This window comes from Hordeum vulgare, chromosome 3H, assembly GCF_904849725.1.
Source record: "Hordeum vulgare subsp. vulgare chromosome 3H, MorexV3_pseudomolecules_assembly, whole genome shotgun sequence".
Taxonomy (NCBI): Eukaryota; Viridiplantae; Streptophyta; class Magnoliopsida; order Poales; family Poaceae; genus Hordeum; species Hordeum vulgare.
In genome coordinates, this window is record NC_058520.1 from 3,920,057 (window position 1) to 3,939,543 (window position 19,487).

Consider the following 19,487-nt stretch of genomic DNA (forward strand, 5'->3'; position numbering starts at 1 on the left):
ATATTAACAGATACATCAACAAATCAATACCATTAGATTCGTCATTGCATATTTTTTCACACCATATAAATATGTTACTGTAAATGTTCATGTTTTCTACAAACTTTATAAAGTTTAACTTTAGTTAAAACTAGCATGAGGAGTAAATACAAACGTACAAAGTATTACACAAGACCATGTTGTGACTGCCATTTCTGAGAAAGCGAATAGACGCACACAAAGAAACAGTCTCCTGCAAACTCACCAGTTGAGAACCAACGATTCACCAATGAGAACGGCTAGAACGTCGAGGAGTGGTGACTTCAGTCAGTTGGTTCTTTGCAACCATTTTCGTTGAATAGTAGAAGTGCACGTCCACGTGCCAGCATGTGCAAAACATTAGCAGTTGGCACGAAGTGGCCAACCAGTAACCGTTTGTGTACGGCGAGACTGCATGTATGAATCTAAGGCTGGTCATAGGGAGGAGTAACCTAAGCTAGTAACATTTCTCATTTCAAGACAAGCTTGTTTATGTGACATGTAGTTAATAGGAAGAGAGGTGTTTAAAGTAACATAATATATTACTGTAACATAACAAAACCCAAAGCAAGATGAGTCTACAATCTAATAAATGCGATCGTCTATGACACTACCTGTATATTACTTTGCACTATGAAGGTAGCTACTCATAGTGAGGAGTATCTTATACTAGTATATATCATGCATATGATACTAGTGTATGGTACTACCTTTATAGTGCATAATATCATAGAGTAGTTATTATATATGAAGAGCGACGTTTCTGCTCTCGTTCTCATTTGCACCCACGCTCACGAAAAAAAAAATACTAGAAAATTCAAAAAAAATCTAAAGTTTTTTGTGTGGTAGATAATTTGATGCATGAGGAACTCTCCAAATTTTAATTTGTTTAGACATCTGAGCAACTCTTAGCAAAAAACACAAATCGAGATCTATAAAAAAGGTTTACTGTTCACGGGCTGATCTGACCTGATTTGTCTTTTTTGTCGAGAGCTGCTCAGATGTTCAAATAGTTTGAAATTTGGGGAGGACCTTACGCATCAAAATATCTACCACACAAAAACAATTTGGATGTTTTTGAATTTTCTTTACTATTTGTTTTTATTTTTTTCGTCAGTGGGAGCAGATGAGCCTGGGAATAGACTTGGATTTTCGTTATATATGATCTTATTTATTGTCATGCATGACACAAAATAGCATAAAATTTAACATGATACATTATCTATGTATGTTATTCTAACCCCCTCTCTCTTCTTTAATTCTCTGTCACATCAACATGTTTGTTATTTTCGAGTGCATGATACCGGTTAAGATAACACCACTATGGCCAGCCAAATATAGACTAGTGTGATATGCATGACACTAGTCTAAGTTACTCATCACTATGACTAGCCTAAGCGGGGTGAGACAAGACAATATGTATGTATAGGCGTGGATATCTACGTGCAGTGAAGAGCAATGAAGACCGAACTCAGCCCATGTAAGCAACCTTTTTTCGAAAAGATTAAAAATATACGCAGGGAATATAGGAAGAAATAATTAACATTTGTTGTAAAAAAAAAAGTGACGAGTGATGAAAACCGTGAACTCCGTGTGCATTTGCAAGACCTCCCTAGTGGTTGCACGCATACTTCAAAAAAAGAAGGGAAAAAACGAGCTCCAGGATGCTAGTATCCGGAGTCAGCATTTAAGAAGAAACGAGAGCACGCATACTTGTGTACTACATGCTGTATTAATCAAACAGCTGCTCATGCATGATCGTTTTCAAGATTTCTCTAGTATACTTTGTCCTCTTGCATGATAATTACACTGTACAATTGTGTTTTAGTTGGCCAGTAAGCAATTGCCACTTCATTGTGTACCGTTCAATGCTGACTCCGTTCCTCATTTTGTCCTCACTATACTTTCTTGAGTGTCCGGTCTCTGAGCTCAAGGATGAAGATCTTATAGTTCTTATCTTTAGTGTTTTGACCTGACAATGATGATGGTATTTTTGTACCGTTCCCCATTGAAGGCAGGCCTGTAATGGAAGCATGTGCAGGGTGTGCACCTGCACAAGCCCCGGGGTTCTCAATTTTTTTAATCAAGTAGTTATATGGTTAATTGGAGTTTATGTGTGCATTATATTTACTAGAGCTAATTGGAGCATTAGCATAGTGAGAAGACAAATTATGATGATTTTACAGTCTCCAAAACTACAACCAAAATTTCATTGCCAACTTTGACTGAATAAATTATGAAATACCTTTTCTGTAATTAAAACTATTATTAGTACTTAGCGGTCAAAAATAGAGAAGTTTACATGTGTGCTTCGTAAGCGACATATATTTTATGGAAAAGGCAAGTAGTAACCAAGAAAGCTAAAAAGATGACACTTTCTAATGGAAACATACAATAATTCAGAGTTCTAAGATGCCTTTTGTCAGACATATGAAACAGAAATCAAATGACGGAGAACGAAATCAACATAGGAAGCCACGAGATTTTAACATGGAAAACTCGTCCAAGGCGAAGGGGAAAAACCACGGACACCAGCCAACGGATTTCACTGTATTGGAAGTGGGTACAAACGCCGGGATATAGAACTAATCAACTTATCCTGTCCCGGAGACGTGCCACTCGTCATAAGTTTCCTTTATCTTTATACTTGAATTCGGATCATAACATAATACCTTTCTCTCATTGCGATATTATGCTCAAGTCACGCATATGGATCTTTCGCTCGTCACTTACCTAATATATGAGAAGATTGCGTTGCACGAGACAATGGCAACTATTTTAAAACAATGAAATGTGAACTTTGTCGGTTTACATCCATCTTTGAATAAAGCGTTTGTTCACGCTCCACTAACACTTTTGTTTACTCACTAACCATCGGTACTCTCTTTTAGCATGTTGTCTCTAGGACTACATGCGATATAATATATGCAAAATCACTTTTTCGCAATTAGCAGGTTTTATACATCGGGCCTAATTTTATTTACACCGGGCCTTAGATTTCTCATATATGGCCATGTTGAAGACATTGTTTGTGGTACCCTAGAAGTTGATTTTCTGGATGAAAACACATGATCTGGCATTAGGTGGTTGGATTCAGCATCAACCGCATTCGTGCGTCGTTCTCCTCGTAGAGGTGTTACTTTTTTGGAGAACCATGGTCGCACTCCGCACTGTGAAGGGTTGGTCGATGGTGGCGTTTGTCGTGGATCACTATAGATCGTTCATTTATTCATAATAATTTGGTTATGGTCCTTTGTGTTTTCACTAGCTCTTGATACCATGTTTTTGCAGAGGCCCTATGTAATTCAAATCTTCTCTATTATTATTCTTTATCGAAAAATCAAGCAATTGGCACTGAGATTTCCTTCAACACATGCCCCACCTTGCCGCCTTGTTGTATTTATTCTATACAAATCATCCCCTCTCCCTATAAATACTTGGCTAGTTAATCTTTAAAATCAAAGTTATTCTACCATAATATGCATGTACCGAAAGATGCATCGACATGAGGAGCCTTTTCACAATTTTTTTTAAAATCAGTTAATGTCTGTTATGTCTGCTTGGGCAGATCCCAGGCCCTAGCGGTGAAGTTCTCAAAGGCAGTACATGAACCACTATATTCTGAAGGAAACCTCATAAAGTTTGTACAATAGAACATTTTACGATGTTTCCCATGCAATGTATAGTTACATAAATTCTGGATTACTTTATCTTTACCTATATTGATCATCGTAGTGGAAGATCAAATTTTTTCTCTAAAAATCTTCTCTTACTGAAAAAAGGTATCCAACAGTGAGAAATCTCATGAAATTCAGTTGGGTTACCAAGCCCTTACCACTATCCTGCCAGTACTCTAACTAGATCTATATTATTTAATCAACTAAATAAGTGTTGTTGCTCGTCTTCTTATGCCAACGTCTACTTACAAAAACCGCTTGTTTTTACAAACATATATCTAACCACTTTGCACTGTACATTGTCTTAGAAGCAACTACTCAAACCCTTCTGGTGAGGGAAATCCCTATAAACCCGAAGTGCCTTTGGTTCAAGGTAGCTAGCTAAGAGCAGGGCGAGCATGACAACTAGCAAAAACTAGACTCTTGCGAAAGCTATGGAAGAAATGTTAGGTTCGGTAACACTTGAGACTTGAAAATGTGTAAGAATATATTTTTATATTGATATTTTTTAATATAACTTAACAAAATGACTCTAGTACTTAGTCCTCTTGCATGATAACGACCAGAAATAAAAGTAATAGCTTGGCATGTATCTTCAACACATGGAACATGTTTTTGCCTTTTTCCAGTTGTCCTTTAAAAGCAAACCTCCTCCCCACCCTAATGCATTGCCATATACTCTTGAAAACCATGGTGGTTCTTTCTATAAAACCCAATGTTCTCTCGAGACACACAAAAGTCGACGACCATGATGATGAGTGAAATGGATGTGGATAGGGTTGTAGGATATTTCAAGGACAAGAGCATCCTCATCACTGGTTCAACGGGGTTCTTAGGAAAAGGTATATGTGCCATGCGTGCTGATCATATCTAAAAGTCATTTTTGTAATAAAGAGTGGAGTCTTATATATTGGTGTTTCTTCTCTGATTTCTGGGTAGTGCTCGTGGAGAAGATATTGAGGGTTCAGCCTGACGTCAAGAAGCTCTTTCTTCTGATTCGGGCCTCTGATGTCGAATCCGCAAAGTTTCGAATTCAGAATGAGGTGGGCTATTTGTTTATAGTTATCCTTTTCCTAAAAGTATTTTATTGACATCTATGCCAATGTGTTTTTGACAATATGTTCTCATTTGTTTGCTAACCTTCTCCCATCATTTGTTTATAGTCTATCTATCGTTATATGTGCAATCATAAACACAGAATCCATGAAAATTATCTCCTCCAATAAAATAATTTTCCATTTAATTATTTTATATAGTTGACACAACCACATTGACTGAACGCCGGACATCTGCATCACAAGATAAACATAAACCACACGTCCAAAAAGACATTGTGTTACAAAATAAGTTAATAAAGAAAACTTTCTAAGATGGGGGATGTCCCATCAGAAAACTACACCGCCATAAATGATGGAGAAAACATCCCAATATGCATATATGCTCCAACTAGTTAGACACTATCGTAAAAAGGTCCCCTAGCCTCTAGCCTCCACAGGTATACTAAGTGCGCAGCCACTGTGTACGTGCATGAATAATCTGCACATGAGTTGAAACACACTTTCTTTAAACTACACAATTCTTAGAAAGCCAAGAGTTGAACATAAGGTTGCCGCTCCCGGTAGGATACATGAGCAAAAACCATTTACCAGTACCCATCAACCAACTTTCAAACATACTACACATACTACCGGGGAGGGAGTTGGGGTAAATATTTTAAGCTACATGAATAACGGACTACACCACACGAGCAAAACCGAACTCAAGTAATAGGTGTTCTACAGATTCATGTTGCAAAAATATATAACACTTGCTACCCACTAATTATGGTGTGCAAGGTTGTCACTAGCTAGTAAGACCACACCCCGTTGTAGGAACAAGAGGAATATCTTCATTCGAAGAGGTATTCTAAGCTAGCACACCTTTTTGTTTTCTATAGGGACACCATTGTCAGTAATCGCTACATATAAAGACTTGACGCAGAACTTTTAGTACTGGTGTAAGCTAAATGTTGGGTTCATTCGACGGCTAGAGGGGCTAAAAACGTGGGAGAAAATCATTTCATGCTGCAAGTCGAGGCAATAAACCCCTAGGAGAGAAACAGCATGCTCGACCTGACCCAACACTTGTGAAATTGTTAAAAAATAATGGCAATCGATTAAATACAGTATTGGGTATTGCACCTTTAGGGGAGTGGTCCCCAGCCAGGTATCTTCCTGGAATTTAACTTGGCACCATCCCTCATTGAGAAAGTGCCCAATTGAAAAATTAAGTTCTTGCTCTTCATTAAGACACACCAAAAATGGGAATCGGCTGGTTTCCAATGAAGCTAAGAGATGTCTTTGGATCCCACATACTTCTTACGAATGATCACGAGCCATGCCCTAGTCTTCTCAGTAAGGAGTTTATATAGTCATTTACCGAATTGCAATGTTTTTATCATCCCAAATACCTAAACCACCCTGGCCTTTTAGATGACGCAACACATTCCACTTAGCAACCCTAGTTTTCAACTATAACAAATCCACCTTGATCACGTACCATAAACATTAAGAATACTCAGGTGGAAAGCATTCGGTGCAGAGCATTATTGTGTTCCATCTGAAACACCGCATCTCAAATTTTCTCTTCAGAAAATAAAGCGGTTAAAACTTCAGTTTTCCACCTATGATACTTGAGGGATGTCATCTGTTATGGACTCATACAACAGAATTGTTCTTAGATAATGGTCGAAAAGGATCATTTTAAAAGTTTGTTGCGAAATATTGAAGTGGACCGTCATCATTGTCATTGACCAGCATATGAAATTATTTGGTATTGTTGTATCCTTGAATCACAAATTGTGTCTTCGAGCATTGCCACCATTTAAATATCTTCCTCATCCAAGAGATTGACAATCTACTTATGTTAATTGGCATTGTTACTCAATCTTTTGATTACATAGTGACCTCACCTCAATGATCTTATCGAGATCATCAATTTTGGGACTAATAAAATGCTAGGACTTCCTCACTGAGGGAAACTATTCTACAAACAATCTATTATCTATTACATTATTCCCTTAGCAAATAAATAAATAAATAAAGTAATGTTAACTTTGTTTTTAGCACAGCTATGCAGATTTTCTTAACCCAGTATGCCTGCAACTTCATTAGTAGCATTTAACCCCAAGAAAATACGCCTGGTCCTGAGAGAGTAACCATATAAATGCTTAGTACATTAACTAATAGTAATATACAAACGATATTGTGGTATTTTCAGATCATGGCGAAGGAAATATTTCAAGTTTTGAAAGATAAACATGGTGTGGAGTTTCATAGTTTTGTCGAAGAAAAGATATGTCCTTTGGTGGGAGATGTCGTGCATGAGAACTTTGGAATAGACATTATCAAGCTGAGAGAAGTGTCCAATGACATAGACGTTATCATCAATGGAGCTGCCACTACGAACTTCTCTGAAAGGTTCGAAGTGTTTCGTGGTCACATATTACTAGCATAATGTTACAATAATTGCATACATGCGACTGAAATAACGGGTCAAAATGTGATGCTGATTTTTCAGATATGATGTGGCTTTCAACACAAATGTCTTGGGAGTGAAGCACATATGCGTATTTGCAAAGAAGTGTACTAAGCTTAAGATGTTGCTTCATGTTTCAACTGGTGGGGACCAATAAAATCCTTGCATTTGCGGTAACACACAATTCTAAACTTTAACTCATTAAGTGATATCCATATGAATTGAACAGCATATGTAGCTGGTGAAAAAGAGGGACTAATAACCGAGAGGACATTCTTGATGGGTGAGACACTAAGGGTGGGCACACATTTGGACATCGAATTTGAGCTAAATTTGATCAAAGATAGCAAGAGAGAACTAAGGGCTAGTAATTCCATGGAGAAAGCTGAGAGGAAAACCATGAAGGAGCTTGGCCTCAAGAGGTTAGACATAAAAAAACCGAACAGAAAAAAAGTTATATAACTTATGCATTTGTACTCTTCTCTGCCACTGGTGTATTTTCTACATGCTTATGCACCAATGAATGAAGGGCACGGAATTTTGGGTGGTCAAACACCTATCTCTTCACTAAGGCAATGGGGGAGATGATGATGGGGCTCCTGCGAGGGGACTTTCCGGTGGTCATCATCCGCCCGAGCATCATAACCAGTACAATGAAAGAGCCATTGCCCGGATGGATCGAAGGAATCAGGTGCAAAATTCAAAAACCATTTTTTATCCTCCACAACAGCATCCAATGACTACTAAGGATTTTTATGTTCACAGGACGGTCGACACTGTGATCATGGGTCACGCAAAGCAAACCCTGCCATTCTTCATAACCAACCTTGATTTAACACTTGATATGGTGAGTTTGTTCACAACTAGGAAGCCAAATTGGAATGAAACTTCATTAAGGAACCATGTAACATATACGTGGTGTGGTTGTGGTTGTTTATTCGGACAGATTCCAGGGGATATGGTGGTGAACGCTATGATGGCTGCCATGGCAGCACACTCAGAGGACCAACACGCTTGGATCATCTACCATGTAACTTCGTCGGTACGCAACCCAACAACCTCAGCCCTCGTCATAGACTCAATGCACCATTACTTCCTTGAGAATCCGCCATGCAAGGGGAGGAACGGAGAGCATGTCCAGCTAAAGAAGATGCGAATCTTTAGCACGCTTGCACGGTTGAGACTGTACACAACCATCAAGTATGAGATTCCCCTCGAGGTTAGTTCACCATTTGGACATTGAATTCCTAGATGACACCAGAATGAAATGAATGTGTTGTGCTTTTCCTACAATCAATTGAACAGATGCTTCGCCTAGTGAGTATTGCGTTCTGTGGTGTTTTCTCACGGCGCTACAATGAGCTCAATAGAAAATATAGATTCCTCATGCACACGATCGAGCTCTACGCACCACTCGCCTTGTTCAAAGGGTGGTAAACAACTTAAAAACTTGTCAATATGTTCTTTTGGTTTAGTTTGGCAATTACATGGCGTGTCAATCGATCATGTTAGCATGTCTGTTTGACTTGATTTTATCAATCTTATGAAGCTTTGATGACACAAACTTGGAGAGGCTAAGGATGGCAATGAACAGGGATGGTCAAATTAACAATGGAGCCTATTCCTTTGATTTTGATCCCAAGTCCATCCACTGGGTTGATTATTTCTATGGTGTTCACATCCCCGGTGTGCTCAAATATTGTGTTTAACTAGCCAAATTTCCAGCGAATCACTAGTCATGGAAATACAATAATTGTACTAGGCCTTTGATGCACCTCCAATGCACATGTATTGTACTACCTTCATTATCCATCTCTGCAAAGCATGATCGCCAATTTACCTCATGGAAATAGTGATAGTATTTACCGGAAAAGAGAATAATAAATAAGCATATGCCAACCTCTTTTATGAAAAAGGAGGTGTGTCGGCATCATATGCCCACTTAGTTGAAGGTGTTAAGCGTTTGGTGCAAGACAAAAGATAACTTTGAGAGGCAGTGGTGTACGTAATCCGTCGAGGGGAAAATAAGGAAGCAACAAACTTGCATGTTCGTGTGGACTCATGGAGCTCGATGGTAATCCAATAGACTTGCCCATGTCATTTTTATGAAAGAAGATGATGTACTATGGTCCCTTGTGAGGTTCTCTAGTTGTTTAGCTAAATTTTTCATATACAAATCAAACTAGCAGGTGACATGGTCTTCCGTATGCATCCTTTCTCTACTTATATTTCCATATATCTCTCCCCTCTACTTCTCTATCTTTGTTCCCTTTCCTACGAGCGGACCACATTCTACCCTCCATTCGTGTGCACCACATGGTCAGTTTCCTGCCCCCCCCCCCCCCCACCCCCACATTAATATTCCCTGGTCCTTCTAATCCAACTTCCTCTCATTCACTAACACTATTTCCATCCTCATTTTGCTGCCGTTACGATCGTCGAAGTCGCTTACCCTCCTTTTTCTTAGAATTAAATACATCACGGGTGCCTTAACTTGTCTATTACGGTTAGTTTAGTGCCTAAACTTGCAAAATACATAAAACCGGTGATATAACTTGTCTGCATGGTGCATATACGGTGTCTCGACATGTATACCGTTGCATGTGTTGTCCGTGTGGTGTGACGGTTGATGGCTGGCCCACATGTTAGTGGGTGTAAATGTGAGTGAAATGCATGAAGTTCTTTTTTTTGCAGAAGACCGTCCAAGGTTTAGTTAAACGTTATAAATAAGTCCTTGCTCTGTATGCTAATAACAGCGGAAAAATAAAATGCGTCGTTGTTGTTTAGATGAATAGAATACGCCATTGAATGGATAGCAATATGATATCATCAGGTTAAATAGCACACACGCTAGCCACGCGGACTAATAGTAAGTACTTTATGTACACAGTTAGCTAGAAATTTATATAGTCAACATATCGCTCTACAATTTCCATTCTGTTTTCTCTAAGTTACTTTTTGTTTACTATTACATATAAATCTTCCCGTATATAAATACAATAATTATTAGTATGTGATTATTGTCCATTTAAATCAATTTTCTATATTTATTGTTGTGTGGTTTGAAGAGTTATGTCGATTTAAATAGTTCAATGTATTTTATAAAAAAATTATATCTTCGTTCAGGACCACAGCCAAACACAATTATTGTGTATCTTAATTGTATTTTTAGAATACATAATAATTATTAAAAACTAACAACATTGTATTTTGAAAACTGTTCAGTGTGTACTAAAAATTATTGTGTACAAACAATATATTGTGTAAATGCATTAAAATATATTTGTAGAGATATAATAATAATTTTACACAATAAATTTTAATACATGCTGAAAATTGTATGAAATAGATGTTGTATTTTTTGGAATGCATTACATACACTTTTTGGAAACACGTTTACAATTTATTAATACGTGTGAGAGTTTTCCGGGTTAATTTTTAAAAATGCACTAACAGTTTTAAAGTATATGCCAGGTAATATGTTGAATAGCTCTCTCTTTTTGAAATGTGAGAATTTCTTAATATATTTTTAATATCTATTATGAACAACTATTCTGGTCGTAGTGGTTATAACATGTGTGTAGATTGTGCGACCATTTGCTAGGTTCGAATCTTGCCACCATTTTTTCCTTACTAATATTTCATCCCACATGCTGGCATGCGGGGCCCAGACGTGACATGTGGTATTAATGCAGTTTGACAAATTTAGATAAAATGTGTGGGCCTTTTTCAAAATTTATTTAAATATAGAGTTTTTTTTTCTAAAACAATCATCACAGTCATGAGTACAGACTGAGGGACAAGTGACGGCATTAGGTTCATGTATTTTACTCCCTCCGTAAACTAATATAAGAGCATTTAGAACACTACTTTAGTAATCTAATCACTCTTATATTAGTTTACAGAGGGAGTACAAGCTTAGAAACCAAAGTAATCGCTTTGAATAAGTTATGGCACTCGTGATGTATTTATCTTTTTTTTCTTATATTACGAGCGTAGATGAGATCGGCGTCCTCCAGCAATGCTACGCCCACCAACCGACGTTCGGGTGCCTGCGGCCCATCATTACGATGTGATATCGCGAGCTACTTCTCTATTCGCGTCATTCGTCTGCGAGCTGTTAGCCCAAACCCGATCTTTTCACTGGCGGACGGAGCTCTTCCCGGAAAGGGAGAGTGGTGGAAGAGGCAGAGAAAGGTTGGGACGAAGTGAATGCGATATTCTGCTTGGTTCGTAACTCCACATTGAGGCGTTCCATTGCTTATATATGGTGTACAAAGCACTTAAAAAATAATGCATATAGGACTACCTACTACCTAGACAAAACCATTCCATGACACAACATGGAGTTGTTGTTGTTTTTTAGAAAAGGAGGAATGCCTCCGGCTTCTGCATCAGCACGATGCATACGACCCCTTTATATTTAGAAAAGGTAACAAACAATCCGCGGTTCCACATAATAATCAAAAGTAAGATGAAAGGCGCCACAACCAACAAAATAGGCCTAGATGCCTGACCATCTATCATATTACTGGACTGCCATCCAAATCGGCGATAGATATCCCGCGCTACCATCTCTCATCGGATAGACCCAGTAACCAAAGGCTCCCTGGTTTTCGCAGGAGTGAGTAATGGCCACGTACAGATCAATGCCGCAGCTCTATGTAGTACCTGTAAAAAATGTGTATTGATATGTCTGTTAAAAACCACATCATTCCTACAGTTTCATATAACCCAAAAAAGTGCAGAAACTCCTATACTTATGTGTCTCGCAATTCTCGTGTCCACTGCTATACAAACGACATGGAGTTGTTAAACACCAATGTGCACATCATGCCGCTTGTGTCATTATGTATGACACAAGTGTGCGGTACGGGCTGCCCCATATGCAGTCTGACACATGGGCTTGCCGAGCCAACCTTCGCCAGGGCTGCCCTTGGCGGGGAAACCTTCCTGGGAGATGGGGCATGGTTTCCACTTTCAGTGAGATTTCAATTAAATTCACTGAATTTCATTAATTTCAGTAAACATTGAAATATTACGTTTCGATCAAAATATTTCAACAATTTCAGTAGTACACTAGAAATCAAATATTTTTCGAAAATTTCAAATATTTTATCAAATTCAAGTAAATATTTCGGTCCTTTGGCCGAAATGTATACTAAAATTACTGAATTTCAATGATTTTGGTTGGTGCTGAAATTTTACCTAAACTGGAATTAAAAACCATAAGATGGGGTTGAACCCAAGACCCCCCCCCCCCCCAACCCTATCAACGGGGTTGGACATTGACGATCCCGGTCTTGTCACACAGCTTCTGGAAGCGAGCGCGGCCAACAGCCTTTGTCGGGATGTTGGCCTTCTGCTCGCCAGTCCTGATGAACTCCACATTCACCATGCCATCTCGAAGCAGTTACGTATGAAGTGATAGCGAAGATCAATGTGTTTTCTCCTGTCGCGGAGCATTTGATTCTTGCAGAGAAAGATCACTCACTTTGTTGGGTAACGTAGCATAAATTCAAAATTTTCCTACGCCATATTCAGATCTTCCTATGGAGAGACTAGCAACGAGAGAGGGGTGAGTGCATCTTCATACCTTTGAAGATCGCTAAGCGGAAGCGTTGCTGGAACGCGGTTGATGGGGTTGTACTCGCGGCGATTCAGATCGCGGTGTGATTCCGATCTAGTGTCGAACCACGGCACCTCCGCGTTCAACACACGTGCAGCCCGGTGACGTCTCTCGCACCTTGATCCAGCAAGGAGGACGGAGAGGTTGGGGAAGATCTCCGGCAGCACGACGGCCTGGTGTCGATGGAGAGACGAGGTCTCCCGGCAGGGCTTCGCCAAGCACCGTGGGAGAGGAGGAAGAAGAAGAGCAGGGCTGCGTCGAGAGAGAGATGGAAAATTGTATCTCCAAAGGCCAAAAAACCCCACTATATATAGGGGGAAGGGAGGGGTGGCGCCCCCTTTAGGGTTTCCCCCTTGAGGGGGGCGGTAGCCCTAGATGGGAGAGGGGGGCGACGGCGAGGGAGGAGTGGGGGTGGCGCACCTCTAGGTGGGGCTTAGGCCCACCAGCGCCTAGGGTTTCCCCTCCCTCCCTCTCTGGTACGCCTCGGCTGAGTGTGGGGGGCGCACCAGCCCACCTAGGGGTTGGTTCCCTCCCGCACTTAGCCCATGTGGCCTTCCGGGGCTTGTGGCCCCTCCCGGTGTTCCTCCGAAACCCTTCCGGTGGTCCCGGCACTTTGCCGGTGGTGCCCGAAACATTTCCGGCGTCCAAACCCATCCATCCTATATATCAATCTTTACCTCCGGACCATTCGGAGGTCCTCGTGACGTTCGGGATCTCATCCAGGACTTTGAAAAACCTTCGGTAACCTCGTATAACAATTCCCTATAACCCTAGCGTCATCGAACCTTAAGTGTGTAGACCCTACGGGTTCGGGAATCATGCAGACATGACCGAGACACTCTCCGGCCAATAACCATTAGCGGGATCTGGATACCCATGGTGGCTCCCACATGTTCCACGATGATCTCATCGGATGAACCACGATGTCAAGGATTCAATCAATCCCGTATACAATTCCCCTTGTCTGTAGGTATAGAACTTGCCCGAGATTCGATCGTCGGTATACCTATACCTTGTTCAATCTCGTTATCGATAAGTCTCTTTACTCGTTCCGTAGAACATCATCCCTTGACTAACTACTTAGTCACACTGAGCTCATTATGATGATGTTCTACCGAGTGGGCCCAGAGATACCTCTCTGTCACACGGAGTGACAAATCCCGATCTTGATTTGTACCAACCCAACAAACATTTTTGGAGATACCCGTAGTGCACCTTTATAGTCACCCAGTTACGTTGTGACGTTTGATACACCCAAAGCACTCCTACGGTATCCGGGAGTTGCACAATCTCACGGTCGAAGGAAAGGACACTTGACATTAGAAAAGCTTTAGCATACGAACAACACGATCTAGTGCTATGCTTAGGATTGGGTCTTGTCCATCACATCATTCTCCCAATGATGTGATCCCGTTATCAATGACATCTAATGTCCATGATCAAGAAACCATGATCATCTATTGATCAACGAGCCAGCCAACTAGAGGCGTGCTAGGGACACGTTGTGATCTATTTATTCACACATGTATTACTGTTTCCTACTGATACAATTATAGCATGAACAATAGACGATTATCATGAACAAGGAAATATGATAATAACCATTTTATTATTGCCTCTAGGGCATATTTCCAACACACTTATTGTCAAAGAAGATGAGCGTAAGATCTATGTCTTGATTTAGCATTTCGCTGACAAGGCAAGCCAGTCATATCCACTGGCATGTTGTGGTTGCCGCCGCGATGTACATCGGGAGTCGACGTCACCAGCATGGTCGGAGTCACTGTATCCGACCAGGGTCTCGTTGTCGCCAAGACAATAAAAGCATATGTGTGTGAGTGTACCCGCGATATGCCGGAGCATGTGCCTGATGGCACTGAGGTGAACACTTACCGACGCTTCCATGAACCTGCTCAGGTACCTAACAACGAACACAATTTCAAGTCAAGTATGTATGAGGTATCTGAGGCTCCCAATGATGTTGGGGTAGAGAGTAGAGTCCACCGCCTTCTCAGCTTTTCTTATTGAGCTTCAGTCGTGCCTCCACCGAACCGTGCATAGCATGGCAATCCTTCATGCGAGGTCGCTCGAGCATGTTGGTGGTGTAGGCCACCTCCATGATTGTCGTGCGACCATGCTCCTAGTTAATCTCTAGGCCGAGGTAGTATTGGATTAACCCGAGGTATGATGATGCCTCTCTTCAGCAACGCTTTAGGGTTGAGGTATCTCACGATTCACGAAGAGATGATGCCTCTCTCCCTTGATGCGTTGAACCTTGTCGGGCACTTTCCGGGCAGTCACCAAGTCGTCGACATAGATGACAATGACCAACAGCATGTTCACGGTGCCATGTATGTTACGCGCCATGCTCAAAGGCACCGCTGGAGAAGACGAGAGATACAATGCTTGCGTCCAACTTGGTGTTCGAAGCTCTCAGTACTTGTTGCAGTCCACAAAGGACCTTCTATAGGTTGTACACGCCCTACTCCTACTCGTGCTCACTGGCGAAAAATCCCGACGGCTGGCAGACATACACTTCCTCACTGAGGTCACCATTGAGAAATGCTGACTTCACGTCCATGTGATTCACCTTCCATCCGCGGAGATGGTACAAGTATAACAAAGTCGCTTGGTTGCTGGGTTGCATGTTTTAATATGTAAAACGGAATCATCGAAACAAAAAAAAAATAGGTTTTAGTTTTCCTGATTTTGTTGGCTACTACTTTCAGTTCTCGGTGAAACAAATTAAAAAGGAAATTATAATATTTGTGTTCAAGGGGTAGAGAGGCATGCGAACATACCATCTCAAAACCGTGCCCGCACGGAAGATGTCCGATGAGCTTGATTGGAAGTTCCTACAAACAAATCACGTTCGTTTCATAAACTTCCTCAAACTGGGAAATTAAGGAATCTGTAGAAAGAGAGAAACGAGAACGGATGCGGAGACCTCAAATAGTCAGATGGTTAGGTTCCTTGTGATGAAATAAGTCCATCCGAATTCATTTTTAAACTTGGCAGGTTGCTTGCATTTTACTGGATTCGAGTCGTCTATGATGATTTTGACAATGTCAACATTTGTTGGTTCGGTCTCTCGGAATAGGATGTGCGTGCTTTCATTCCTAAGGAAAGGGTAAGTGCATTTCCGTGAGCATGTGCATCTATACTATATTTCTCGCAAAATAAAAAAAACATGGGCTACCTGTCATGGCACATCTTGCTCTAGCCCAAAAGGAGCGAATACATAAAAGCTATAGCCAATTTTCTTTTTTCTTTTTTGAGGGAAAGTCATCATGGTTGAATAACAATATACTTTCTCCGTCCCAGTTTACAAGTCCGACACATGTATCTAGATCGTCTATTTTTTTAATGATATAATTTTTATGTTAAATAATATATTTTATATAAGTCAAATTGACGATTCAGGTACACATGCATGTCTTCTAAACTGTGACGAAAGAAATATCGTTCATTACAGCCGGAACAATAAAGCTAGGGGGATAAGCTAGTGTTCCAAAACACAAAAGAAGTAGAAGTAAAAGCTATAGCCAATTTTCCTTTTAAGAGAGAGAGAGAGACATAGATTACGACATATAGACACGCAATATATTAGTTACAGCCGGCATCTTAGTTTAACCGGAGGGGAGAAGTAGAAAAGTTACTGTTGGTAACTAAAAAAGGCTCTCTTTTTTCTTGCCTAACGCAATATTTCAAACAATTTTTTTATTTTCAACTAATTTTAATGGGTTAAGTAAGCTGGATCATCGACACAATAGTTCTACTATATAATTATAAAGACGAGAGACAAATAAGCCATCACGTTTTTTCCACATAGATTAAATTATCTCGATCATAAATTTTAGATGTTAACGGTTGAGATTTAAAAGATGTAGCGTTACACGAAAATATTATCACATATAAGTAGTTTGACAGATCACGTGTCACAGACAATAATTTCAACACATCTATGTCTTTACCTACTAATAACGATTCTGCTAGAACTCATCTAGTTGTGTTTTAGTTATGTAGCATTCACTTCTATAGCCATTGGATGTGATACTTTAAGATGTATGTACTCATGTCGACTATAGTACTATTTTGTATTTGTTTTTATCTTTCAGATGAATGAGACCAAATTATCTCATCTAAATGGTTTCTAGGCACAAGAATGCTTCTGCATTAAATTTGTCCCTAAAGTTGTAAAATATTACCCACCTCTGCCGCTATAAGTGATAAAAAGCCTTTCACACAGGGGAATTTTGACCTGGGCCGTCCATGCAGCAGGGAACACTATACTATGCTCTGCGCGCTAGGACATGATATAACGCGCCTGTTAGGGCCGGCCGATGTACGCCGGCCCTAAATTTTGTTTTTTACTTTTTGATTTTTTCTACTTTAAATAATTTGAAATAAAATGTTTAATAGTTCATAAATGTTTTTAGATTCAGAAAATGTTTGTGATTTTTATAAAATTTTCACATATTTAAAAACAATTCGAAACTTTTCAATCCGATTTTCAGGAAAAAAAAAGTTTATGATTTGTTTCTAAAAGTTCACGTAGTAAAATCTGTTAACGAAATTGAACAAAACTTTGCCAATTCAAAAAATGATAGTGAATTGAAAAATATTCTAAAGACTCAAAAAATATTTGTAATTTAAAATATAGTTTATTGATTCATAAAATGTTCACTCATTCAAAAAATATCATGCATTTCAAACAATGTTCATCGATTACGAAGATTATTTCATGAATTTCCAGGAAAATGTTCGTTGATTCTAGAAATGTGCCGATTCAATAAATATTTATTTAAAATGTTCACAATTAAAAAATGAAAATAGTATATATTTTTCATGAATTCAAAAAAATACGATTTAGAGAATGTTCGTGAATTTGAAAAATGTTCATGATTTCAAATATGTTAACGAGTTAAAAAAATGTTTATGATTTTCAGGAACTATTCACAATTTCATGAAAATGAGAGATATAGTATATCTCAGTGATGCAACAAAATGTGGCCATGGTCACTGAAGAACTATGTTTTTTTATCCGTTGCAACGGATAGGTCGTTTTGCTAGTTTTAACTTGTATATGCATTTTTGTTTGAAAAATGAGTCCGAGACAACATGACAACTAAGATAGAGTCCTCTAAACGTAAGGTAGCAAACTGAATTCTCAAGAAAAAAACAGCCAACTAAGAAAGAGTCCGATTCAGAAAGAAAAATGAAGGAAGGAAGAGTCCAAGTACTATACGTGTGTTGAAGTTAACAAAAATACATGCGCTGACTCCTAGTTCCACTTTAGGCCTTGTTTGGTGTTTTTTTTAATTTAAAGGGGTTTGGAGGGGATTGAAAGAGATTAAATCCCCTACAAGTCAAAATTCATCTTAGGCCTTGTTTGGTTACATCCTAAACCACGTGGATCAGGCTCTAATCCACGTGGGCCGTCTCGGCAGGGAACTGTTACATGTGGATTATACTTTGTCCGTTTGGTTTGGTTCACGTCGGGAACAATACCGGTCCAAACCGCTTCAATCCACACGTGCCACGAGAATCGCCTCCACCTCGTGGACCAAATCCACGGAGGCGCAAAGAAAACTGGGTGGATTAGTTTCACTAGGGGAGTAGATCACTAGTAACCAAACAAAGCCTTAATCCCCTTCAATCCACTCCAATCCCTTTATGGGAGGGATTAACCAAACAAACCCTCATAGATAAAGTAACACCGACTCTTAGATTTCTGCGATGAAAAAACAAGGAAAACTCTTAAATTCAACAACTGATCCGTGATGGAGTAAGCCGCCTTGTGCGTCCCACAACTGCTTTCCCCTCCTCCCTCTCCCGTACCTTAACATTTGCCATCCTCTCAATCGTCCTCCTCACGATCTCCTTTTCCTCTCCATCGCCCCTCTTCAATTCATCTTCTCCCACTCCAACCACCCCCGCGTGCACAAGGTCGCTGCTGCTATAGGGGCGGGGGTGCACCGGCGTTCAAGGTCATGGGGTGCCACGCACGCAGCTATATATGCGTTGAGGTGACTCTACTACAAAGGAAGGGATCATGCGGGATGAAACAAGCCGGGCTATCCACCGGAGTAATAAAAAACATAGTCTTCAATGACCATGACCACATTTTGTTGCATCATCGAGATACACTACATCTCTCATTTTCGTGAAATCATGAATAGTTTCTAAAAATTATAAAAAAATAAAACTCGTGAACAAATTTGAAATCGTGAACATTTTTCAAATTCACGTACATTCTCTAAATGATATTTTTTAATTCATGACAAATATATACTATTTTCATTATTTTCATTGTGAACATTTGAAATAAATATTTCTTGAATCGGCACATTTGTAGAATCAACAAACATTTTCCTGGAAATTGATGAAATGATCTTCGAAATTGATGAACATTGTTTGAAATGCATGATATTTTTTGAATGAGTGAACATTTTATGAATCAATAAACTATATTTTAAATTACAAACTGTTTTTGTGTCTTTAGAATATTTTTCAATTCAAGATCATTTTTTGAATTGACGAAGTTTTGTACAATTTCGTTAACAGTTTTTACTACGTGAACTTTTAGAAATAAATCATGAACTTTTTTCTTTCCCTGAAAATCGGATTGAAAATTTGCGAATTGT

At 39.5% G+C, this 19,487-nt stretch overlaps 1 protein-coding gene across 1 annotated transcript; it reads left to right on the forward strand.

Moving 5' to 3' along the window:
- The first annotated feature begins 4,399 nt into the window (after positions 1 to 4,399).
- Positions 4,400 to 8,981, forward strand: LOC123439144 (probable fatty acyl-CoA reductase 4). The gene is made up of 10 exons (XM_045115890.1): positions 4,400 to 4,537; positions 4,635 to 4,738; positions 6,954 to 7,153; positions 7,254 to 7,354; positions 7,441 to 7,633; positions 7,741 to 7,902; positions 7,977 to 8,058; positions 8,158 to 8,430; positions 8,517 to 8,644; positions 8,761 to 8,981. The coding sequence occupies exons 1-10, from the start codon at positions 4,411 to 4,413 to the stop codon at positions 8,918 to 8,920; spliced, it is 1,530 nt and encodes a 509-aa protein (XP_044971825.1). The 5' UTR covers positions 4,400 to 4,410; the 3' UTR covers positions 8,921 to 8,981.
- Positions 8,982 to 19,487: the final 10,506 nt, after the last annotated feature.

Coding starts and splice junctions, on each gene's coding strand:
- LOC123439144 (XM_045115890.1), top strand. CDS start 4,411: ATGTTCTCTCGAGACACACAAAAGTCGACGACCATGATGATGAGTGAA. Junction 7,355..7,440: donor GTTGCTTCATGTTTCAACTG/GTGGGGACCAAT, acceptor TGAATTGAACAG/CATATGTAGCTGGTGAAAAA. Junction 7,903..7,976: donor GGATGGATCGAAGGAATCAG/GTGCAAAATTCA, acceptor TTATGTTCACAG/GACGGTCGACACTGTGATCA.